Source organism: Scleropages formosus, chromosome 2, assembly GCF_900964775.1.
Source record: "Scleropages formosus chromosome 2, fSclFor1.1, whole genome shotgun sequence".
In the NCBI taxonomy this organism is placed as follows: domain Eukaryota; kingdom Metazoa; phylum Chordata; class Actinopteri; order Osteoglossiformes; family Osteoglossidae; genus Scleropages; species Scleropages formosus.
Genome location: NC_041807.1, coordinates 20,739,963 through 20,764,725, shown reverse-complemented (window position 1 = coordinate 20,764,725; position 24,763 = coordinate 20,739,963). Strand labels below are relative to the sequence as shown.

The 24,763-nt window shown below is 45.0% G+C and overlaps 1 protein-coding gene across 3 annotated transcripts; it reads left to right on the top strand.

Moving 5' to 3' along the window:
- The first annotated feature begins 146 nt into the window (after nucleotides 1-146).
- LOC108931561 (laminin subunit beta-1-like) lies at nucleotides 147-24,763 on the top strand. 3 transcript variants are annotated; one of them, XM_018747404.2, is made up of 33 exons: nucleotides 147-245; nucleotides 1,037-1,209; nucleotides 2,519-2,657; nucleotides 3,696-3,769; nucleotides 4,678-4,866; nucleotides 4,988-5,051; nucleotides 5,514-5,716; nucleotides 6,754-6,874; nucleotides 7,431-7,619; nucleotides 7,739-7,915; nucleotides 8,045-8,157; nucleotides 8,365-8,444; nucleotides 8,878-9,013; nucleotides 9,110-9,268; nucleotides 9,369-9,496; nucleotides 9,580-9,700; nucleotides 9,888-10,089; nucleotides 10,452-10,595; nucleotides 11,034-11,265; nucleotides 11,992-12,155; nucleotides 12,661-12,885; nucleotides 13,748-13,965; nucleotides 14,390-14,486; nucleotides 18,977-19,346; nucleotides 20,021-20,205; nucleotides 20,549-20,790; nucleotides 21,148-21,354; nucleotides 21,671-21,815; nucleotides 22,097-22,301; nucleotides 22,601-22,742; nucleotides 22,981-23,157; nucleotides 23,748-23,907; nucleotides 24,325-24,763. In XM_018747404.2, the coding sequence occupies exons 1-33, from the start codon at nucleotides 215-217 to the stop codon at nucleotides 24,462-24,464; spliced, it is 5,352 nt and encodes a 1,783-aa protein (XP_018602920.1). In that variant the 5' UTR covers nucleotides 147-214; the 3' UTR covers nucleotides 24,465-24,763. The 3 variants fall into 3 exon arrangements, with proteins under 3 accessions (XP_018602920.1, XP_018602919.1, XP_018602921.1); XM_018747403.2 differs by having other exon boundaries at nucleotides 22,094-22,301; XM_018747405.2 differs by lacking the exon at nucleotides 147-245 and having other exon boundaries at nucleotides 1,159-1,209; nucleotides 1,590-2,657; nucleotides 22,094-22,301.

The following is a 24,763-nucleotide window of genomic DNA, read 5'->3' as shown; positions in this document are numbered from 1 at the left end:
GACAAACACATCAAATATGTTCTGGTAAACGAACGGCTGAAAAACGGCGTTAGACTGCGGGGCTGGACCGGGGGCTGAACGGGGGCTGGACCGGGGGCTGAACGGGGGGCTGGACCGGGGGGCCCTGCAGACGCCCTGCAGACGCCCTGCTCCTACACAGGGCTGTTGCTCGGGAGGGTCGCTGCTCGTCGTAAGAGAAGAGAAACGCTGCAAAATGTTAATATTTTACGTCGCCGCGGCGCTCTGTAAGTTCTCGATAATTTGTAACGGAGTGACCGTTACAGCAACGCGCACCATTTAAATGTAATCTTGACCGTTGACGTTTTGTCGACACTTCGTGAAGTTATTCGCTGCAGGGGACTAGTGTGTGTGTGTGTGTGTGTGTGTGAGTGAGTGTGTGTGAGTGAGAGAGAAGTGGTCGGGGCTCAGGGCTTCACGTGATTTTACCTCAGTTTCACCTGCTTTACCGCGCTGCAGTAAAACTCGGCGGTTGGAAGCCGCGGGAACGGCGTGTAGATCCGAGTAGAAGTTTTCGTACTTTAACAGTAAAAAAAAAAAAAAAAACGCTGTTCCTCTGTGTAAAATTGGAGTTTTGGACACCGGGCTGCAATTTGACACACTTCTTTAGAGCGCAGTCACATCAAACTGCGGACTTTAATTTCTGTTTGTCTGAGTCTCTGTGTGTCTTAAATACGGTGTTTATTTGTCAGTCTACGACGTCTCTCTCTGTCTTCATCTGTGTGTTACATCTCTCTCTCTCTGTTTTTTTTTTTTTAAACCTATCTGTTTGTCTGTCTGTCCACCCGTGTCTGCATCTGCATGTGTCTGTCTGTCTGCACATCATGGAAGATGTGTATCTTTACCCGTCTATTTGTCTGTTTCTCCACCTGTCTATCTACACGTCTGTCTTCCAGTCGATCGATCGTTAGCCGGAACCGGGCTGATCCATCCGTGGTTTCGACCGGCCCGTTTCCGGTTATGTATCGCTGACTGCGCCGGATGTCCTCAGTCCCCCCCTGGTGTCTCCTCCCTGCAGACTGTGGGACGTGTGTCCGCGCCCAGCTGCCCGAGTTGAGCGACATGTGCACGGAGGGCAGCTGTTACCCGGCAACAGGCGACCTGCTCATTGGCCGCTCGCACCAGCTGTCCGCATCCTCCACCTGTGGGCTCCGGCATCCGGAGCCCTTCTGCATCGTGAGCCACTTACAGGTACGCGCTGGACCGGAGTGGCTCGGCCCTGCGCGATCGGCGTCACGGTTTATTGGCCCGTCCTCGTATTTAATCGTGTTATTGAACGGTACGGTCGAGCCTGCATCGGAATTCCCTACAAGGAATTTATTCCTTTTATGTAGTTTAAGACCTAAACCGCGTTTCACATGCAGCGAGGGAATGGACACAGTTTTACTGCAGCTAACTGTGCTGCTGAAAACTGACTTTTTGTATTTGTGGGAAAGGATGCATTGTTGGCCTGCCCACCAGATCCCCTGTGGGTTTCGTTTCTGAACAATGGCCTGTTGTAGACCTAAAAATCTAATTCCTGTTATTTAGTGGAGGGCGAAGATGTGCTGCACTGCTGTTTCGGTGTTTAGGACAGACTGCAAGAGCCGGTTGGGAATCCGCTCCTTCTCACGCCTGTCTAGACTGCTTCCTGGCCGGTGGACGGAGCCTTGGAGGTCACACACGGAAGCGGGGCAAAAGTCACTTGCGTCAGATTCGTGATGGTTTCACGTGATTGAAGGTTCTGCTGCAACCCATCAGTGGCAGATGGACTCTGGGGGTTTCGCTAGAAATCTTCTCAACATACATTACATGGTTTATTTGTTACGTTAAGGCATGGATGGTAAAACCAGAACATTACTCCCTTCTTCTCATGCTCTAATTGAAACTGGTAGTTTAGCCATGTTAGTTGTCATGTCTGTTTTTGTTCTTTAAAAGTTTTCTGTGGACTGTAAGAGGAAAAAATTTTGTTGCTTAACTCCAAACATAGACGCTCTCCTGAGGGTTACACTTCTTACCCACCCTGTATAAGAAGCAAAAATTAAGAACTGAATGCTTGAGACTCTTTTGTAAAATAAAATGAAAAAAAACTATATAAACTAAATAAATAAAATTAAAATAAAACTAGTTTTTCAAAGTCGCCTTAAAAATAACTTAATCACTCCAAGAGCCATTGTTTAAAAAAGGAAAAACATCTAGCAGGAGCCAGATTGCAAACATACTCAGAGGAATCTGTGAAGTGGTCTTTGCGTCTGGGACACAGATGAGTCTTTGTTCTTCGAACCAGCCAACCAAGCTCTGCCAGCATGGGAGTTTACTTGAGGGTGTAGACTGTGCTCTCCTAAATTGTGTATTGCTTCAGCGCTTGCATACATGGTAGTATGAGCGCTTATTTGTTGGGGGCTGGAGACTAAGTAAAGACTCAATGTCCTGTTCTCTAGCGTCATTTGAAATAATTGAATATGGTCTTTGTGATTTCGTTGGGAATGAAATTCTTCCGCCCTCCCACCCACTCCTTTAGGATCAGAAGAAGTGCTTTGTGTGCGACTCAAGGGAAAAGTACGACGAGAGGATGAATCGCACTAACAGCCACAGAGTCGAGAACGTTGTGACAACGTTCGCCCCAAACCGCCTGAAAACCTGGTGGCAGTCAGAAAATGGTGAGCTCTTGTGGGAAGACCTTTCTGTGTGTGCTCGATGGTGGACTTTTATTTGGTAATGCTGTTCTGACTCGCACGTTGTGTTGTCAGTGTTGGGAAGGTTTGGCTTCAAAATGTACTGCTCCTGAATCCTTGAAGATTAAAGTCAAACTTCCTTCTTACACTTGCACTAATCTTCGTTTAGTGATGGCCTTGGCGTGTAATGGAGAATAGCTGTACTCTGGTTCACTTTCCATGGTCCTATTGCAATGAAAAGTCTACAGACATGCTTCATGTTCAGCTTTGAGACAGTGCAAAATGAATGGTGGTCAAATGAAACTGCAGATCTTATGAAGCTATGAAAAAGGACAGTACCGAGGACATGGCGGTGTGCTGCAATCCATGAGAAAAGAATTAAGCTCTTGTCTCATTGAGCTGGTCAATGCCACTCATGGGCCTGGGAATCCTGATAGCCGTGCCAATGCGATGGGACTTTGGGGACCACAAAGGCGGTTTCCCAAAGCCTGCCTAGGAGCTGAGCTGTTCCCCCTCGCCTGTGATGGCACATTAATGTCCCGTAGACATCTGGGAAGTACATGACAGACCTCGTCATCTAACCAGCTATTAAGCTGAAATATGTTCGCTCCAGCACAACCAAGAGAAGCACACATCTGCAGTCTGTGTTGCTGATTACCCAGGCTGCTCTGCAGTGATGTGAAGTACAAAAGTCTTCTTGTGAGAGAATAGCATAATGGGGTCTGTTGTCCAAGGAGGAGTTTGGTGTCCTCTACAAACAGGGTGATGTTGAAGTTCTTCTAGCTGGAAGAGGTTTGTGTCGGTCAGCATGAAGTGGGTTTAGTTTTGTTCCCAATGACATGGTTCTGTTTTCCTGTCCTGTTCCTCAGGAAGTGAGTACTGATACTGTAACCATTCCCCGTAGTCCTGAGCTGGAGCTCATGTTTGTATCTGGGTCTGGGCCGTGTTTGTCTTGGCAGCACCAGCTGCTCCCTCACACAGATGTTTCTGTTTCCTCCATGCTTCCTCCCCATTTCCCCCCAGGGTTGGAGAATGTGACCATCCAGCTGAACCTGGAGGCCGAGTTCCACTTCACACACCTCATCATGACTTTCAAGGTGATTCTGGGCTGCGGGGTAGGGGGTTACAGGGCTCCACATGGGCCCCCCATACCCCATGAAGTAATGGGACCAGGGAATAAGAAATCCATCATTGCTGTGGGTTTCTGTAACTCCATGTATTCTTGAACATTCCATCAATGCAATAGAATGAGAGAACTATGTATTTTTGTTTAGTCTCTCTTAGTCTTGTTTTTGGTGCTATGAATGTGATGGGATAATTAAAAGCATGCAGACATGGCTCAACATTATTTTTTTTTTTTTTTTGTCTGGTTGTCCAAAGGACAGGTACTTTTTTAGATTTTACCTGTCCGATCAAATTTTGTGCCTATCCAGTTTTGGGACATATTGGAACATAAGTACTTTTCTCCGTTTGAAATATGCTTGTAAACTGTGTTTAAAGAGATAATCTGGGCATCACGTGAAAGGAAGTGCATTTACAAAAAGACTCCAGTATAATGAAATAACCCAAAATTGCAAGATTTTTGATCCATTTTTCTTAACTTTTGACAAATTTGGTCACTTTCTACATTTACATTATTTATTTAGGAGACGCTTTTCTCCAAAGTGACTTCCAATGAACTCTCTCTCCTACACACACACCTGCCTTATTCAGCAAGGTGACTTACACTGCTAGATACACAACTTACAATGGGTCACTCATCCATACATCAGTGGAGCACACACTCTCTGTCACTCACACACTATGGGTGAACCTGAATAGCATGTCTTTGGCCTGTGGGAGGAAACCGGAGCACCCGGAGGAAACCCACGCAGACCGTATGAGAACAGTTGTGCCTGTCTGTGAAATTTAAGGCAATGACCTGTCCCGTACAGTTGGGTAACCCATATTGCCAAACCCTGGCACATGTATATTGGTGTTTAAAGACTAGTTGCTGGTTCTGCAGACGTTCCGCCCAGCTGCTATGGTGATTGAGCGGTCGTCGGACTTTGGAAAGGCATGGCAGGTGTATCGCTACTTTGCGTACGACTGCGAGGCGTTCTTCCCTACCATCTCCCGTGGGCCTATGAAGAATGTGGATGAAATCATCTGCGACTCGCGTTACTCAGACATCGAGCCATCCACAGAGGGGGAGGTATTCTCTCTGAACACGTTTTGGACAAATGACAGTGCGTCATCAGATGCCTGTTTAATTCCCACAGATGTACAGCTGATTCAGTCTTCCAAACATGTTTCCCATGTTGCTGTGTTTCAAGGTCATCTTTCGTGTTTTGGATCCAGCGTTTAAAATTGACGATCCCTACAGCTCCAGGATTCAAAGTAAGTGGCTGTGGAATATGGCTCCGTTTTTCTGTCAGCACAGTAGTCGCCGGTAAAGTCCATTGTTTTGGAGACCAGAGTTCTGCTGTCTGGTGCCTCACAGGGAATTTCACACAGGAAAAAGTATTTTTTTCTCTCTCTTTGTTCTCCCCCCTCTTTTCTCTCCAGCTCCCAAGTCACAGAGGTCATTCCATATAGGGAACTGCTGTTTACAGCCCTTTCGTGTCAGTTAGTGATATGTATGAGAAGCATGTCTTGAGTGTGTGCTCAAAAACAAGGAGCATCTCATTTGAAGTATAGTGAAGAAGTGCAGTGAGAGGGGGAACCATTCATCTGAAGCTGATCATGATGCGCACACACACATCTGCAGAAACGGACCATCTGACAGTACCATGTATGCTATAAAACACTTTCAGTGTAATTCCACACTCAGTTACCAATTCATTTTTCAATTGTGTCCAGACTTGTTGAAGATCACCAACCTGCGAGTGAACTTCTTGAAGCTGCACACACTAGGGGACAACCTTCTGGACTCACGCAGGGAGATCAAGGAGAAGTATTATTACGCATTATATGACATGGTGGTTCGTGGGAACTGCTTTTGCTATGGCCACGCCTCTGAGTGTGCTCCAGTTGACGGTGCCGGAGAGGATGTTGAGGGCATGGTGAGTCCACACTGCCACTGTCACACCCCTGTTGTCTCCAGTAATCCTCATGGTTCAGGTTTCTGTAATGTTTTCATGGTCTGCCTACTGCTTCAACACATGCTTGCGGTTAAAACTGGTCAATTTGGCATCTACTTTGTGTCAAACATCATATATGGCTGAATTATTTGCACTAATCTGCTTACATTAGGCAGACTTTCTTTCACTAGTCATACTGGCAGTTTTTTGGGATAGTGAATAAAAGAGAAGGTGTATGTAAATATACAGTGCCCTCTAGAAATATTGGCACCATTGGTAAAGATGAGTAAAAAGCACTAAAAAGGTCTTTATTTTTCATTATCTTAATCATGAAATTAACTTTTCATTGAGAGAATTTTTTTTAAAAATCTTTACAAAAAATAAAAAAATTTTCTCAATATACACATATAATTATTGGCACCCCTAGAAATTGTCACAAGCTAAATATCATTAACATTTATTTCCTGTCATTTTACTTTTTAAAAGCCCATGTGAATCTTTAAGAACTCTTAAATGGTAATCTATGACTTCCTGTCTCACTGGGGTATAATATGAGGTAACATTCCAACATTGACTTTCCTGGAAGAAAGACATTTTTATAGCCTTTTTTTGCTCGTCTTTACCAAGTGTGCCAGTATTTCTGGAGGGCGCTATAAAAGTGCAGCTCAAGTTTTTGTAGTAGTAGTCTCTCAGTGAGTGCGTAGTAGGATGATCCGAAAATGAAGGGAACGGTCACATCAAGAAGTCCGGTAATGGATTTGTGGAAGATTATGGTGTCTCAGATAACCTTTGTGGCTGTTCCCACTTCCACCAGCCGAATCTCTGCAAGTATACCACAGATTTTTTCCGACCTAGTTAATGTATGCCTGGGTTTCATGAATGATTTTCATCAGTCAGTTAATCACTTAGTCTCCTCTTTCAGCTAGCGACAGTTCGGAGGCCCTAACATTTCTTTACACCTCAAATTGTATGTGTTGATGTCTCCTCTAACTTCTGCGTGTGCATGAATGCACCCTAAGGTTCACGGACATTGCGTGTGCAACCATAACACCATGGGCCTGAACTGCGAGAAGTGCAAGGACTTTCACCATGACTTAGCCTGGAGGCCAGCTGAGGGTCGCAATACCAATGCCTGCAAAAGTGCGTTTGTATACTGCACTGTTCGCCCTTGCATCTCTTTATTTAACTGATCCTTTTCTCCAAGGCGACTTGTAGTGTCACAGTACTTAGAGTGCTTTACCCATATACAGATGAGTAATTTTTAACTTGAACAGTGTAGGTCACTTCCATCATCATCACCTTACTCAAGGGTACTACAGCAGAAGGTGGAATTCAAACCTGGGCCCTTCAAGAGGAAGGTAGCAGCTTTAACCAGTACAGTGCCATGCAGCAGGAAGCATAGTGATTACAAACAGTCTTAAAGCTTCCTGCTGTTTTAAGGAGAGGCAAAAACTGCTCAAAGGAAAATACACCTAAAAAGAAACCGTAAACAAGGAGGTGGGATCAGCCTCCCAGTTTTTCCTCGCCACTCACATTTAATTCAGCTGCCTAGTATCCCTTTTTATACTTCCTGAAAGAGTGGCTGGGTTTTACATCAACACTCATGTTTGATGTACACAGTACCCATTAAATATAATTAAGGGTATTATAACAGTTTCTTTTTAAACTGAAGTCCATTTTCTCCCTCGCCCTGTAGAGTGCAACTGCAACCAGCACTCATATTCATGTCACTTTGACATGGCTGTATACAAAGCCACGGGCAACGTAAGTGGAGGAGTGTGTGACGACTGCCAGCACAACACCATTGGCCAAAACTGCGAGCAGTGCAAGCCCTTCTTCTTCCAGCACCCTGAGAGGGACATCCGTGACCCCAACATCTGCGAGCGTAGGCTGCAGCCACCCACCTCCCTTCCTGATGCTTCTTTTTTATGACAAAGATTACAGGCATGTTTCTTGTGGCATTGAGTGTCCTTCCGTTGTGCATGTTTGTCTGTCCCCTCTTAGCCTGCAGCTGCGACCCGTTGGGTTCCCTCGACGGCGGGATTTGCGATCGAATGACAGACGTGGTGTCGGGCCTCATTGCCGGGCAGTGCCGCTGCAAGGCCAACGTGGAAGGCGAGCGCTGTGACCAGTGCAAGCAGGGCTACTATGGGTTCAGTGACGATCCACTAGGCTGTCAGGGTGAGCTTCTTGTCCTCCTTGAATCCCTTCCTGTCTTTGTTTCCTCATTCTTCTGCACATGCTGTGTCTTTACGTTGCCCCCAACCTTGCGGTACCACTACTGTGACTCCTCCCTCTTTTCCTTTGTAGAATGCACCTGCAACCCCTTGGGCACTATTCCCGGAGGAAGCCCCTGCAATACAGACACTGGAAGCTGTTACTGCAAGCGACTTGTGACTGGCAGAAACTGTGACCAGTGTCTGGTAGGTCCACTACTGTAAAGCGGTTGACTGCTATTACATTTGAAAGGACTCTAAGTTGCTAAGTGATGAAGATTTGAAAATTTTGAGCTGAAAAAACTCCTGTTGTTCTCTTTTTTGACTCACCTTACTTGACATCACAGTTTTGTGCATCCAGAGGCAGTGATGTTGATGAATTTGATGAGATTAATAACTCAGGCTGTCTCACAGCCACAGCACTGGGGGCTCAGCAATGACATGGATGGCTGCCGGCCGTGCGACTGCGATCCAGGCGGAAGCGTTAATAATGAGTAAGGTCACCTTGCTGCTCTCTGCTCTTACAAGAAACATTCCATTGTTCCGTTTAAGCCAGAACTCAAGCAAGAAGTCCATCATTCCTGAAATGAGTTGCTAAGCAAGAATGAAACACGTGCTGGAGGTTCTCAAGACCTTTTATGGTGCTATGCTCTTAATTCAGTGTGCAACCCACACACTGACACAGTCCAGACCATTCAGGTTTGCACCGGAATTTACTCTTGTAGGAGAATAGTGTGAACATCAGATTGGTCAAAGCTTGAGTATCGTCAACATCTTTGTCCATTGTTTAAAGCTCAGTCAGCACCTTTTCAAACTGTTGTGAAATAATGGCAGTGAAGCAGTATGAAGGATCTGAATAACAGTGATGTTTGTAAGAAGAACCAGAAACAAATGTTGAGGAGCTCAGAATGTCTCATCTTTCTCCAGCTGCTCTGTTATGACTGGACAGTGTCATTGCCTTGAGCATGTATTCGGCCGCCAGTGCAACCAGGTGGAATCTGGCTTCTACTCAATTGACCTGGATCACTACACATATGAGGCGGAGCACTCCAAGTTCAGCCCGGTGAGTTTACACAACCAACCTTGTTCAGTTAAACTTGCATGCATACTCATCCTCTTCTTCATCTGTTGTCTTCATGTGGTTTCTACCTACTACCAGGGTGTGAGCCTCGTCCAGAGAGTTCATCCCCAAGACAGGACTCCGACTTGGACTGGAACAGGGTTTGCAAGTGTCCCCGAAGGTGGATATCTGGAATTCAACATTGACAACATTCCCAGCTCAATGGAGTATGACATCCTGATCCGCTATGAGCCTCAGGTAAAGAACAGGCCTTTGGTGGACACTCATACCTCAATTTTTCTGTAAGGGTCTTCAGCAGTGATTTCCCTCATGACCACCTTTCCCACCATCACCATAGCTGCCCGACCAGTGGGAGGAGGCACTTACAACGGTGATCCGACCCAGTGCCATCGCAGTGGACAGCCCTTGTTCTAACACCATAGTAGATGATGACAACCAGATGGTGTCACTTCACCCTGGCTCCAGGTAATGTCAGCTCACTTTACCACAGTGGTATTGCATTGTCCTGGAGTCGGTGGCTTTGTTTGACCTTCTGTTGGGGTTTTCAGATACGTTGTCCTGCCGAGGCCAGTGTGTTTTGAGAAAGGACAGAACTACACCATTCGATTGAGTTTGCCGCTCTACTCCACCCTGGTTCACGTTCAGTCTCCCTATACACTCATTGACTCCGTGAGTGGCCTTTCTCTTTGGCAAATCTCAATGTACGGCAAGTCGTAAGACAAGCTATTGAAATGGTTTTCCAGTGCAAATTTGACTGTGATCCACATGATCGGTGCTAGCTTGTTGAATGTAAGTGATGCAGCATGACATGCTCTGTTGAGGTTTGGTTTGTCGTTCTGCATTGTGTGTTTCCCAGATTGTGCTAATACCCCACTGCAAGAGCCTGGAGATCTTTTCTGGGACAGAAGGGGGCAATGTTGTGACCAACAGTGCCTGGGATACATTCCAGCGCTACCGCTGCCTGGAGAACAGCCAGAGTGCGGTGAAGACACCCATGACTGATATTTGCAGAAGCTACATCTTCAGTGTGTCTTCATTGCTGCACCAAGGGGCACTGGGTACTACTACTTCTGCTGCTTTGCCTGCCTATCTGCCATCACCTGATGAACATCATACAGCTGTCTTCTGACTTCAGCCAAGGGTTTCTTAGGGTTGTGGAGTAGGAAAAGAATCAGATTCCCCTTGGGTGTCAGTCACCAACCGTAAGTCAGACTGAGTCGCATAGCCTAGGAGAAAAGCATCTGCTAAATGAAAAAGGTAAATGTGTATATGACCAGCGAAAGGTGGTAAAGCTTTTCATTTAGTGACTGTGCTTTTACTTATTTGTAAGTACTTGCTCTTTCTGTGTTCACCTTTGAGACTTATTTAAAGGGCTCTTAGGCAATTTACTAAGTCCCGCTTTTCCTTTCTCCTCTCCTAGTCTGCCAGTGTGACCCGCAGGGCTCCCTGAGCACCATTTGTAACCCCAGTGGGGGGCAGTGCCCGTGCCGCCCCAACGTGGTGGGAAGGAACTGTGATAAGTGCGCCCCGGCAACCTTCCTGTTTGGACCCACCGGCTGCAGGCGTGCGTCATCAGCTTTTACCATCCGAGTACACTACACACATTTTACTATGATTTGTCTCATTCACTTCTAATCTGTCCTTGCTGAGGCTACGTTACGAAAACATTTTCAGAAGCATGTGCAGGTCTAAAACAGTTCTAATGTCCCATACACATGAAACACTAGGTAAATATGGCATCTAAAAATGTGTGAATCAGCCTCCACAAAAGCATTTACAGTGTGTAAAAAAAAAAAAAAAAAAAATGTTCACTTGGGTCACGTTGAGTTAGGAATTACCTATTACCCATTTCTACGATCGCTGAGAGAATCACCAGTTGCAGTCAACTTCATGCATCTGGTTTCTTCTCACATTGCATCATTTAGAGGTGAAGACGTGAGGTTTTCCACCATGTAACTAGCCCACCCTGGGCCTGACCTAATGCACACATTCCCCTTCACAGCATGCGAGTGCAACTCTCAGGGTTCCCTGAACCCATTCTGTGAAGAGGAGACTGGACAGTGCCGATGTGTGTCAGGGGCCTATGGGCGCCAGTGTGACCGCTGCCTCCCGGGCCACTGGGGCTTCCCGCACTGCCGGCCGTGCTCATGCAATGGCCACGCGGAGCAATGTCACCCCCAGACTGGCGAGTGCTTGGGCTGCCGGGACCACACAACCGGGCACAGCTGTGAGAGGTTTGTCCCCTGGCTTTCGGTGCAATCGCTACTACCTATACTATAGCGAAGGCAAATCTGCACTTGTTTTACTCATTTCCGTAATGGATCGGTGTGCTGCTATTTTGTATTCAATTCTGTTTTCAAAACGCATCTTTTTCTGTGTCATGTACGTCGGGGGCAGCAGGTGGCATAGTGGTTAGAGCTGCTACCTTTGGGCTCTGAGGTTGCAGGTTTAAGCCTCTCATGCTGCTGAAGTTCCCTTGAGCAAGGTACTTACCCTAAATTGCTCCAGTAAAAACTACGCAGCTGTGTAAATGAATAATTGTAAGATGCTTTGGAGAAATGCATCAGCTCAATGAGTAAACATTTACTGCAGAGTTTCATTCCCCCAAGAGTTACAGTTGAGGACTGAACTCAGAACTACTCAGCTGTCCAAAGGAGGGAGTATTAAAAGTGCTACAAAAATGTGTGGTTGACACTGAAAAATCAGTTATTGTGGTCTTAAGAGTTGTGTAACACAGCCATTGACACTCCCTAAATACTCTTGATATGATATCAAAAAATTGTAAAAGGCAGATGTTTGACTGAACCATGCGAGGCCCTACATTCCTGCAGTTTTGTTTTCTGAGCAGTAAGATGGTTTAAAAGATAGTCCAAGTTTAAGGATGATTTTGGCTCCACACAAAGGAATTTGAAAATGATTTTTGCTCTACCTGAGAGAATGCCACTGGGATTCGTCCCCAGGTGTTTGAGTGGCTACTTCGGGGACCCGCTGCTGGGGTCCGGGGATCACTGCCGACCCTGTCTGTGTCCCGATGGGCCAGGCTCTGGCCGACAGTTTGCTAGAGATTGCTACCAGAGGCCAGAGGGCTATCAGGTGTTCTGTGTCTGCAACCTAGGGTACAAAGGTAAGGGGATAGTGCAGAGGTACTGTAACTCCTTGCTGAAAACCACTTCTTACAGTTAATTCTCAAACTGAAAACTGAATTGTCATTTCTTTCATTAACAATTTTTTTTCCAAGCATTAATGCAAACAAGGAAAAAATCAGTGAAAACAATGCAAATGAATGACACTCGGTGAACAAGTGGACATGGTTTAGACAGTCCAAACAGGGCTATGATCACTGAGGTTATAACAGGTGAAAGCAGCAAACAAGGGCTGAAGAGGAGTGAGAATTTAATGTAGTACGACAAAGTATCACTCCGGAGAAGAGCTCGTGGTCACTCTGGTTTCCGCTCAGCTATTGGAATGCACCAAAAATCCACATTTGCCCCTTGCAAATGGAAAGATATGTTTTATTAAGTGAAGTAGGGCTATTAAATGAAACCACTCATAATATTGACTTATGAACCAAATTGGCATGTCTCACAGCATGACTATTTTGGACTGAAACCATTCTGCTTCACCCTCAGGTCCTAGGTGCGAGGAATGTGCCCCTGGTTTCTATGGAAACCCTCATGAGGTGGGTGGGCAGTGCCTGCCATGTGAGTGCAACAACAACATTGACATGCTGGACGCAGGCTCCTGCGATGCTCGCACAGGCGTGTGCCTCAAGTGCCTGTACCACACAGAGGGAGAGTCCTGCCACCGCTGTAAGCCGGGATACCATGGAGATGCGCTTGCCCAGAGCTGCAGGAGTGAGCAGCCCTCCGACATTCACCAACAGTCCACTGGAATTGAGATTACACACAAACATTTCTTGACACTTTACTTTGTTTGGCCATTTACACCTTGGTAAAATGTGCACACCGTAAAACCATGGTACTACCTAAGATCAGAGTGTAGTGTGAATGAATTCTGAATATTATCTTGGAGTAGTGGTTAGAGAACTGCTGCCTCTGAACTAGATCGACTCTAATTCGACACCCACCTCCTGCAGTAGTACCCTTGAGCAAGGTACTTGCCTTGAATCAGTCCAGTAAAATTACCCAGCTCTTATAATGGGTAAACACAGTTGCTCCTTATAATGGTTTGACTTACAATTTTTTGACTCTATGATGGTGAGCTGGCGATAGACATTCAGTAGAAATCATATATCGTATTTTGATTTTTTTTCCCGGGCAAGCGATATGCTGTGCAATACTGTCTTGTGACAGTAATCCGCATCTCCTAGTCTGCCACGCAGTTGTGTTTAGTGCATCCATAATGTCACAAACGACCATCCGGGTCTCCTGCTACGGATGGGAAGAAGAAGAGGAGGGAAATTACTCTTGAGGAGAAACTCAAGATAATTGCCCAGCATGAAGGCGGCAAGCTCATAACGGTCATCACACGTATGCTAGGCTATGATGTTTCGTGGGTTAGGTGTATTAAAGCTGTTTTTGACTTATGGTATTTTTGCCTTATGATGGATTTCGTAGAACATAACCTCATTGTAAGTCGGGGACTACCTGTAACTGTAAGGAGCTTTGGAGAAACACATCAGCTAAATGAATATGGTGACATTCATTTTCCAAGGAATGACACTGTTGTGCTTTCTGCATGTGTTCACACCCATAGAGTGCATGTGTAACTCCCGGGGCACCAGGAACGACAGCTGCCCTTTGTCCCGGGAGTGCCACTGTGACCACTCCAGCGGGCAGTGCCCATGTCTTCCCAATGTCATGGGCCAGAGCTGCGACCATTGTGCTCCTGATACATGGAACCTTCCCAGCGGCACCGGGTGCGAGCCGTGTGACTGCGACCCGAAGCACTCGTTCGGAATGTCCTGTGACACTGTAAGTCTCTCTCTTCCTCTGGCCTCGGATGCTGCTTGGGGCCAAGCCTTGCAGTTCCAAGCACTTCGTGCGACACGTGTGGTGGAGTCACAGCAGGAAGTCTTGGTGCAATGGCTTGGCCAAGAGGAGTGTGTTTCCTGAGGAGGGCACTTTCAAATGAAAAGCTCTAGTCATGGGTGGGGAGCAGGAGCAGAGTTTTGAATACCTCGCTAACATTTACTGATCTTCTCCTTGGGGCCGGAGACATGGCCTACTGAAGCCCCCAGCCCTACACCTGGTCCGTTACGTTAAATTGCCCGTAACTTTTATGGTTTCGTACCTATGTGATCTTCTAGATATTTGTCTCAAGTGCTTTGGGAGCAACAAGTGGGGAAGCAAAGTATGTGTAATCAGTTCAACTGAACTGAGTGATTCCATCTTACAGCTGACAGGCCAGTGCTCCTGCAAGCCTGGGTTTGGGGGGAGAACATGCCGTGAATGCAGAGAGCTGTTCTGGGGTGACCCTGAGGTGAAGTGCCACGGTAAGTGAACCCCTCTCCAGGGTTGGGCTTCTGCATTGTGGTTGGTGCTCATACATCCTCTGTATAGACACCCAGTCCACGAGGTAAAAAGTAAGTGTTGACACACGCTTGGGAGTAGCTGAAACGATAATCACACAAATGTCTGGCTGCACTAAAACTTTTGGATGTTACAGCATCCCTCTCAAATAAAAGGGTACACAGTGGGTGTTGTGTAAAACAGGGTCATGAAAAAAAAAAAACCCAGTGAGATCATGTTGATGTAGCAGCCTGTATTTCATTTCAGCTAGAAAGCAAAGTTTGACATTTGAGCACTAAGAACAGCACAGCAATAGCGCGCAAGTAGCCAACTCAACAAATGTGTTTGAACTTGATGGTCTGTTGCACTGAGGGTACGATAAAGTCTCTTACTGGAACGATTAAGAGCTTGCACTGGGGAGGAGGTCCCCCACAAGATCCCCACCCACCTACATCTTAGTTTTGCATCATGGAGGATTGATACCAGATGTGTACTCTTGTTCAGTTCCTCCATGACAAACATGCTACAGGTTTCTGTGACCGCTGAGGTTTGCTGGACTGCTACAGTGCCCTCATGCTGTGTGGAAATGAATGTGTACTGCCTGGAAGAAAACTGTCACACAGTGAGCACCTAATAATTACCCTGCTACTTTTATAATGTGTAATTTTCTTGAAATACCATACAGGGCATTTTTTATGGGGTTGTCCATAAGAAAGTTGTACATTTTACCTGTCCCATCACATTTTTTACATCCAATATTGGAAAGACAAAAAGAAGTAAATGTCTGCATTTAAAAGGCCCTAGTAATTCTAATCAAAGTGAGCCATTTAGGGTGTCGTGAAAAGAAGCTTTTTTTTTTTTTTTTTAAATTTTATTTACAGAAAGCCTGGAACATAGAAATGGACTAAGACTGAACATAGACATTCGAAAAAAATAGCATGGTCTTGGCACTCAGGGCGCTTTCTGATGAATGTTTAAAAATGAAAATACAGATGTTGTGACTAGTGACGTCAAGCAGTTTATTATGATGGCGGTTGTCATTCTGCATCAAATTTCTTAATTCATTGTCCACCTGTCCATCAGGCAGGTATTGGAATAACACCGTCTGTGAAAATTTCAGCAAATGACCAGTCCTGAACAGTCTAACAGTAGTTAATGTCGAGCCCTGACTATACAGCAGTCTCTCCGTTTATGAAATAAATCTGTTCCTAAAAACCGTGCTCATGCCAAAAGGCTATTTCACATTATTTTAAATGGGAAAAATAATAATGCATTCCCAGCCCAACTGAAAACCTGAAACCAATTTTCTCAAATGTCAATGAAACACTGTAAAACAAATAACTATAAACCCATGACTTCAGCGCAATATCAAACACTTCATGATTAGGAAACCTTTAATGATGTCATTAATGGGTGTGTTTGTAGACAGTACATTTAGGAAACTAATTGTATTTTCATTATCTCCAGTAGACGGCAACAAAAATTCAATAATGAAATTTGTTAATCATTCTTGCACTGCCACTGTACAAATATGAGACAGGAAGCAGTTGATGGTGCACTAGCGCCAACTACAGTACACTACTGCACTGCTGCTTCACTCATGAAACTTATGACTTTAAAAAAATGTTTTCAATATGCCTCAGATAAACTTCCATATGCTCGAATTTTGTTTGTTGCGAACAATCCAGAATTGGGTGTCAAAAGCCGTTATATTGAAGTTCCAGATGGTTTATAAATTGAGGGATGCCTGTATTATTTTGATCTGTAATTCAGTTGGGTATTGAAGGGATTTGAAGAGTTGATTGTTTACCTGAATTTCTAAATGTGCTCAAAGTAACATTACTTTTTCTGAGAGAATGAAGATTAGGAAAATATATCTGTGAGTCAGTTAGTCTGGGAGTCTCTCACAGAGTCCAGAACAGATCTCAAACTCCCATGTTCTGTGTGTTTATGTTTGGATCCATTGCGAGAAGAGTGTAGTTTATGGAGGTTCCCACAGGGCAGGAGGGTCTACGTTTGCAGAAGGGTCCTATACACGTCAAGATCAGTTGTCTGTGTGCTTCTGTAGAACAGCAGAGCTCTTATTCTGAGTTCCAAATTCAAAAATTTTAATTTTAAAATTAAGTTTTAATTTCCACTGTTAGATCTAAGTGTTTGGAACTGTTTGACTTTTGTGTGTTAGAAAGAAGTTAAAAAAAATTATTCGTCAGCATGGAAAGCTAAGCGGTGGTGTCAGCGCACATTAATGGAAAATCTGGAAGGGTCTGGAATTGTCATGTAAAATCAGGCCTGTTTATACGACACTGATTTTCTAGAGCAGTTGTTGGGTAATAAACAGAAATGCATGCGAAATCAGAGAATCACATATATATAATGAATTTTATCCTGTTTTCATGTCCCATGTTGTCTTGTCTTATTCCCTGTGTGGAATGACCTGCGGTGGGAATATGTGGTTCTTCTGTATCTCAGCAAAGAGTCTCACATTTGTCATCTAAGCCTTCATTAAGTTGCAGCCCTTCGAATGGCCTTGAACCAAATGTAAGTTTATTTATTCAATAGTGGATTTATGAAGCAGTCCAACTCCAGCCTCCCACTTTTTCGTGCTTCTTCCCAGACACATAAATGAGAACCAGATGGAGCTCACATCAGCTATCCGAGGAATTCCCCACGCCTCCATCTCCGTGCGGCTGCAATAATCTTATCTCCACACTAACGCAGTGCACATGGGGCCCTGTGAATCGTGGAAATTCACTAGCTTTTGTTTGTCAGTCACGTCTGTGGTTTGTTTGTTCCGTTTCAGTTAACTTGTGCATTATGGGGAGAAAAGTCCGATTCCCCAAATTCATATGTCAAAGACCCCAAAGGCTTCCAGTTGCTGTCATAACTCATTTGATAGTCATTTGCTTTATATTCTTCTATAACAATTTTTAATATATTAAAATGCTTTAACGCCTGGGTATATTTAAAGTTTGCATGAATGCAGAAACTCGTGTGGTTTGTGTAAGAAGGGGGATCAAAGCCGTTTGACAAGGCTCAAATGTTGTTGCAGTATGTCATGCGTTTGTTGGCATGACCCCTTTGTAGACATGATCTTACTGTTGGGGTGACCTGGGCACCTATTATACTAGGATCTATGTCCCGTAACCAACCAATTAAAAAATAAGATTTCAAAACGGCAAAAAAACAACTAACTGCTAAAACAAATAATGAAAAGTCAATTAAATACAACATTCTCTGCAGTGTCTGACTTGAATGTTTATTAGCTGTCCTAGTCTACAAACTCCACATTGGAAAGTCAAACTGATTGTAAGATTATCCAAGTTTTTTGTTGCTTGGGAGAAACAAATAAATGTGAATGTAGAGTTGATGTACATCCATTTTTTTTGTGTCTGTTCTCTCTCCCTGTTCTGCCGTTATGAATAGTTAGACATGAACACGTTTGACTCTTCTTACTTAAGTATTTTTGCATGAATATGTACATGTTTTTAGTTGCTGGTGTTCTTTCAGCATGTTGGCTGGCTTTTTTGGAACAGTTGAAATGGCAAATATTTCAAGCCTTGCACCTGACATGTGTCCACAGCTTCTGCTTCTGAGAATGTTAGGGAACATATCCTTGGCCCAGCTACACTAGAGACTTCCTAATAACCATCCCTCAAGTGTTCACTTGGCTAGGATTATTTTCTTTAGCCCCGTGAAGATGACGCAGAACGTAAACGATAAATTAACAGATGTGTCCTGTGCATGAGTGCGGTTCTGTATTCGACTGGAATGCTATTACCCTGAGTTTGTCTAAAGCTACTAATTCTCACGATGGGCAGGCTTCTTGTCCAAGCCAGCCTAGCCAACTTGTACCCACCGGTTGAGCCCCCCCACCCATCTCCATACAGATTCATTCAGAAGGGCTCTCTCTAGCAGAGAGACCCTTTGTTGCTCCACTGTGTCTGTTCCTCATTATCACAGTGGGCTTTCAGTGTCTTGCAGCTGGAGTGCCGTCATCACACCCGTGACGCTTGATCCAGTGGGAAATGAATTGCCCGTTCTTCCATTCTGCCACTGCAGAACATTTTACATGAGATTAAACCGTTTCACAGGACATCCAGTGAGCGACAGGTGATTGTGTGAAACAAAGGCAGGACTGACTCCCTCCTGGCTGCAGGGGGAGCAGTGACTATGCGCTTGGTTGCATTTGGAGCTGGATAGTGCTATTCTACACTGTCATAGTTCCCCACTGTTCCTTTAATTCAGTTCTGAAAGCCTTTATAAAGACCACTTTTTGTCTGTTCAGTTCATCAGAAGTGAAGTAGCTTTCAAGCAAGAGCTGTATAAAAGGTTGCCCGGATCATGGTTGGTCTGACATCACGAATACTAAGGGGATTTTCTTTTAGTAACCCTAAAATTGAAGTTATTTTCCTACTTTATAGTGTACTGCTGTAGAGACCTGACATGGCTGGACATGATGCATGCTCTGTTACAGCCTGTGACTGCGACCCACGGGGCATCATCCAAGAGCAGTGCCACAAGATGACAGGCCGCTGCGTCTGTGTCGAAGGCGTGGCCGGATCCAGGTGTGACACTTGTGCCAGGGGCTACTCGGGTGAGTTCCCCAACTGCGTGCGCTGCCACGAGTGCTTTGCTGAGTGGGACCAGGTAATCGGTGACCTGGCCAATAAGACCCAGCAGCTGGTGAAGAAAGTGGACACCATCAGAGTCAGCGGCCTCACCGGACCCTACCAGGAAACTATAAGTAAAATGGAGAAGAGTGCTAACACCATACGAGCCATCCTGGCTGAGCATCCAGCAGCCCAGCCTCTCACCGAGATCCAGGAGCTGCTGCAGCAAGCCACGTACGTGAAATTTGTGCCTAATGCCTCGATCATTTAATTAATGAATTGCATTTGCAGTCATCTTGTCATCTCTCAAAAATCTTGTGACTTTTTATTACACCTGAAAACCATCATTTTTTCCTCTAAAGCAAAGTATAATTTGAAAAGTTTAGTGTTGAAAAGGCAAAAAAGCACAGACTTATCCATCAGTATGAAACTTGTGGTGATAAAAGGCATAGAATTCCCTTAAGTCAGTATCATTACAAGTGAATTTGGTTATTTCATTTACTATCCATATATTTATAGAGAGAGTGTGTAAGTGATTATATTAATTACATTAAGAATATTGCCTTGTTAGGTAATGCTTTGATATTTTGAACTATTTCTGTATTGGGAGGGTGTAGCTGGTAGCAGCTGTTTGGCATTGTGCCAGCGCTCCTGAGCTGTGGGTACTGCTCAGTCCTTTTGGGGTCTGAGTAGGTTTCTTCTCACAGTCCATATGAAGATGTATTTCAGGTGAATTTGTAACTTTAAATTGTTTGTAGTGTGTGAATGCAAATCACTGAATGCAAACCTGGAGGGTACACCCTGGACAAGGTGGCAGTTCATCACAGGATAGCCACACATGAGGCTCAGGAACACAAATTATTTTTCCAATTTAAAACTCATACTCATTTGTCATTTTTTTGTGACAGACAATTGGTGACAGAGATGACCAACAAACTGAATACCACAGAAGAAATCTTCTCGCAGATCTCAGCAGACAGCAACAGCACGGATATTAAGCTGGACTCCGTCACTGAGGATTCTCAGAAGCTGGAAAGAATGGTGAAGGAGCTACAAGACCAGGTGGAGTTTGTGAAGAATTCTGATGTGCGCGGTAGGTGTTGAAAATTAAAGGAATAAAATATAACAGAATAATTTGTGACTTTTCATAGACTGCATAATACCCACGTGCAAATTTTGGCAGTTAAGCTGTTGAATAATATTGCTATTGTTTGACAAAAAAAATTGTTTGAGTGTCAGGATAAGGCAATGGCAATCCAATGTATTGAAGTCTTTGGCTGAGTCTGAAAGTTGCATGTCTCTTTAACTGCAGTACAATGACTCGGAATACCTTGAATCGCCCTGGAAGTCTTCACGGGGAGATTTACCCTTAAGTGATTTATTTTCTTACCCGAATGTGATTTCCCCCCCCCCCCCCCCGCCCTTTACGGTTGTAGGAGCGATGGATAGTATTACAAAGTACTTCCAGCAATCCATGGATGCCGAAGCCCGCGTGAATGCCTCCACCAGTGACCCAGACAGTGCAGTCCAGCAGTCGGCTTCGCTGCGCCAGCTCACGGAGGATAGGATGAACAAAACAAGGCAGCAGTTTGAGCAGAACCAGGAGGATCATGCCAGGAGACTGGACAATCTTGCTGGAGAGCTGCAATCTCTTGATCTGTCAGCACTCAGTGACAAGGTAATGTTTTTGTGCATACTTGGTTATTAATGTATGAAATATTTAGCTACCACGTTTCTCCAAAGCTACTTATGATTTACCTATTTATATAGCTTTGTAATTTTACCGGAGCAATTCAGGTTAAGTGTCTTGATCAAGGGTGCTTCGGCAGGAGATGGGATTCAAACCTGGGTCCTTTGCATGCGAGGTGACAGCCGTAACCACTTCACCTCCTGCTGCCTTTAAGACTCAGATAGAGCTCTTGTTTCTGTATGGTATGTTATATATGTAGCTGGTCCTTTGAGAAAAAGAAATGACAAATTGTCAAGTTGAGAACAAATGTCCTTGGATAGTCAGCATGTTTGGGATGTCTTGCAGATGTGCGGTCCTCTAGAAGGACCAGAATCCTGTGCAGATTCACCCTGTGGGGCCCTGAGCTGTCAGAACGAGGACGGAACTAGGAGGTGTGGCGGAGAAGGATGTGATGGTTTGGTCACCCTGGCACATAACACCTGGCAGAAGGCCAAGGACTTTGACAGGGAGATCCACAGTGCCCTTGAGGAGGTGGACAAGCTCTCCAAGATGGTAGGCAGTCATTACTACTGCTCTGTTGTCTTTGGGGAGAGCAGGACTCAGAGCTTACTTTGTTTTGAATTTGTGTCACATTACACCATAGTTGACCCAGGCATACATATTCATGCACTTCTTCCACAAAGTAATTGTTGGAGGATTAAGTACAGCACCTTCATGGCTCATTTGTCATAACTCAGAAAAATGAAAGTAACACATTCCTTGGAATACTGACAGTATGACATCTGCATTTAGCGGTAATGAAAGCGATGTGAACGTTCTCAGAGGGGAAAATGGAGGCACTCTGACTGAAATGCTCTTAACCTGGCAGGTGTCTGAGGCCAAGGTGAAGGCTGATCATGCGAAAGCCAGCGCTCAGGATGTCCTGCTCAAGAGCAATGAGACCAAGCAGCGTGTGGATCAGAGCAACGAGGAGCTGCGCTTGCTCATCCAGCAGATCCGAGACTTCCTTACTCGTACGTGCTTCGTGTACCCCACCTCGTGTAGTATGGTGGGCTAGGACATACACTATACTGTTGATTGCAGGTTCAGTAAAACTCAGAATAGTTTTGGATAACAGCATTGGCACAGTGATGATTAATTGTTTGAGGGCAGGATTGTAGTTTAAATAAAAGGAAACTAACTGGTCTCTAATAAGTTTTCAATACTGCATGAGTGATTGCTTTAATTTTTAAAAAATTCTTCTACCTGTTGTTTGGGTGCCATGCAAAACCTGGCTCCCTGGTAACCATAGAAGATGGCGCAGACCCAGACAGCATCGAAGCGGTGGCCACTGAGGTGCTGCAGATGCAGTTGCCCACAACGGCAGCCCAGCTGCAGAACCTTACCGAGGAGATCCGGGAGCGTGTGGACTCCTTGACGGAGGTGGAGGTGATCCTGGACCAGAGTGCATCAGACATCCAGCAGGCCAAAGCTCTACTGCATGAAGCTCGCAAGGCCAGGTGAGGAGACAGTCACCAGCAAAAGCACAGGGGAGCAAATAAATAGGCAGGAGGAGACTGACATGGAGATAGCTGAAGGATTATCAAAGTGTCAGAGTGGTTAAGGAGCTTGGTTTCTGACTTCAAGAGTGACTGCTTGACAAGGAATCAGTTTTCAGCCCTGATGGGGAAAAGTCCAAGACAAGAACATCTAAAGGAAAGGCAAACAGGGTGATGGCTGCGGGGTTGGAGTACTTTGCTCATTGCCTGAGGATTGCTGTGGTGGGATAAACAATAACTTTCCACCACTGCCCTCACAGCAAAGAGGCCATGGATGTGAAGGCCACAGCCATGATGGTGAAGGAGGCACTGGAGGAGGCGGGCCGTGCTCAGGGTGCAGCAACCGAAGCCATCCAACAGGCCAAGAGTAACATTCAGGGCACCCAGGATCTTCTGACCTCGGTGAGCTTCTCCCTCAAGCCCTGGGGCTGTAGGGCTAAGAACAAAGCTTAACTGCAGATGTTTATCTCAGTCTTTTAAGTTAATTTGAATTTATGCAATGTTGGAGCAACATTCAGTGGCTGACTGCAGTGGTATGTAGTGATTCAGTTCTCACACTTTATGTACCCCTGGGGAGGCTGCTAAAGGCGTACGCAAGCAAGTAGATGTCCTGCTAACGGAAAACACTGCTGTGTTCCAGATGGAGTCAGAGACGGCAGACTCTGAGTATAAACTGAGCAGCGCCACCCAGAGGCTTGTACAGCTAGAACAGGATATGGCTCTGATAAAACAGAAAACCACGGAAAATATCGTCCGCACTGAGGAGACAGAACAATCTGCTGAAAGAATCAACCAGGAGGCTGAACAAGTGAAACAGGTGTGTGTGTGTGTGGGGGTGGGGGGGGGGGGGGGGCGTGTGAACTGGACTGTGTGCTCTTACATTACTCGGTAGAGGACATTTATGAGAATAAATTAAGTATATCTCTTAAGTTCAGGTGCAATGTATTTTCAATTGGCACAGCAGCTATTGAATCCCTGTAAAAACAGTGCTGATACTTAGGAAGCAGTGTAGAAGTGAGTGAGTAGGTACCACTATTCTGAGGTAAAATGGAATACCATTTCCTGTTCTTGAGGCTGTGGTGGTGGGGGGAGGGGGTGTGGTGACACGGTGAGTTTGGCCTGTGCCTGGTCTCTGATGGGTCTGGGGTTCAAGTACCCCTTGGGGTGCTCTGCCAGACTGGTGTCCTGTCCTGACTGTGTCCCACCCCCTCCAGCCTTGCGCCCTGTGTTGCCAGGTTAGGCTCCTGCTTGCCGCGACCCAACTTGGGACAAGCGGTTTCTGTGTGTGTGTGTGTGTGTGTGTGTGTGTGTGTGTGTGTGAGGCTGTGTTGTTCCTGCTGTTATTTTAGTATACTGCCATCAGCTGGTGCTTTTAGGATTGCAGTTTAACTGACAATAAATGGACAGGCACTGGATACGGAGCTGAAGGACAAGTACAACTCAGTGGAGGACTTGATTGAACAGAAGGCAGGGGGCGTGGCCAGTGCCAAGAAGAGGGCGGAGCAGCTGCAGCAGGAGGCCAAAGAGCTGCTTTCACAGGCCAGCAGCAAGCTGCAGCAGCTGAAAGGTACCGCAGAGCTGCCTGCTCTGTTCTTAATGCAGAGTACATGTAGAACATAGAGATCACAGTTTAAAAAAAAAAAACTAATGAAATCTTGAATGGAACAAGCATCAACACATCTACTGTACACCCATTTTTCTAGCTTATACCACACCTACAATGCAAGGTCTCTTCCTGTGTTAGAAATAACAAGCACGATGCAAGACACGACATTGATGCCAGTTTTATCTTTTATTAACGAGAAGCAACATTAAAATCAACTCTGAATGACTGGAAATTTAAAAAAAAAAAAAAAAAAAAAAAACACCTCCACAACCACCTATTTGCAGTCTTGCTTTATATATGCATGACAGTAAAACTTTAAAATGATGTATACACAGGGCAGCAGCTGAACTTGACACTCACCTGTGTTCTGTTTACCAGATTTAGAGAAGTCCTATGAAGTAAACCAGCATACACTGGAGGCCAAGGCAGCTGAACTGGTGGAACTGGAACGAGCAATTAGGGAGCTGCTCAATGACATCAGTCACAAGGTTACAGTGTACAGCACCTGTCTCTTCTAAACAAAGGCCAATGGCTTAAACAAGATAACCCAAAGAAGTAGTACACTCCAAAAAAAAAAAAAAAATCACCTAATGCAAGGTGATAAGAAGTATCTTCAAATTATTTTATACTGAAGTCCAAATGTTTTTATACTGACAACCAAAGTAATTTTTATAAACCTTATGAAACACATCATGTAAGAGAGATGAGTGAATGTAAAACATATGCAATTTTTTAAGCATGAGACTGCAATTCTGTTTTTATTGAACATTTAAAAAATGCTATGTAAGAAAAAGACTGAATACACGTTGGCACCAAA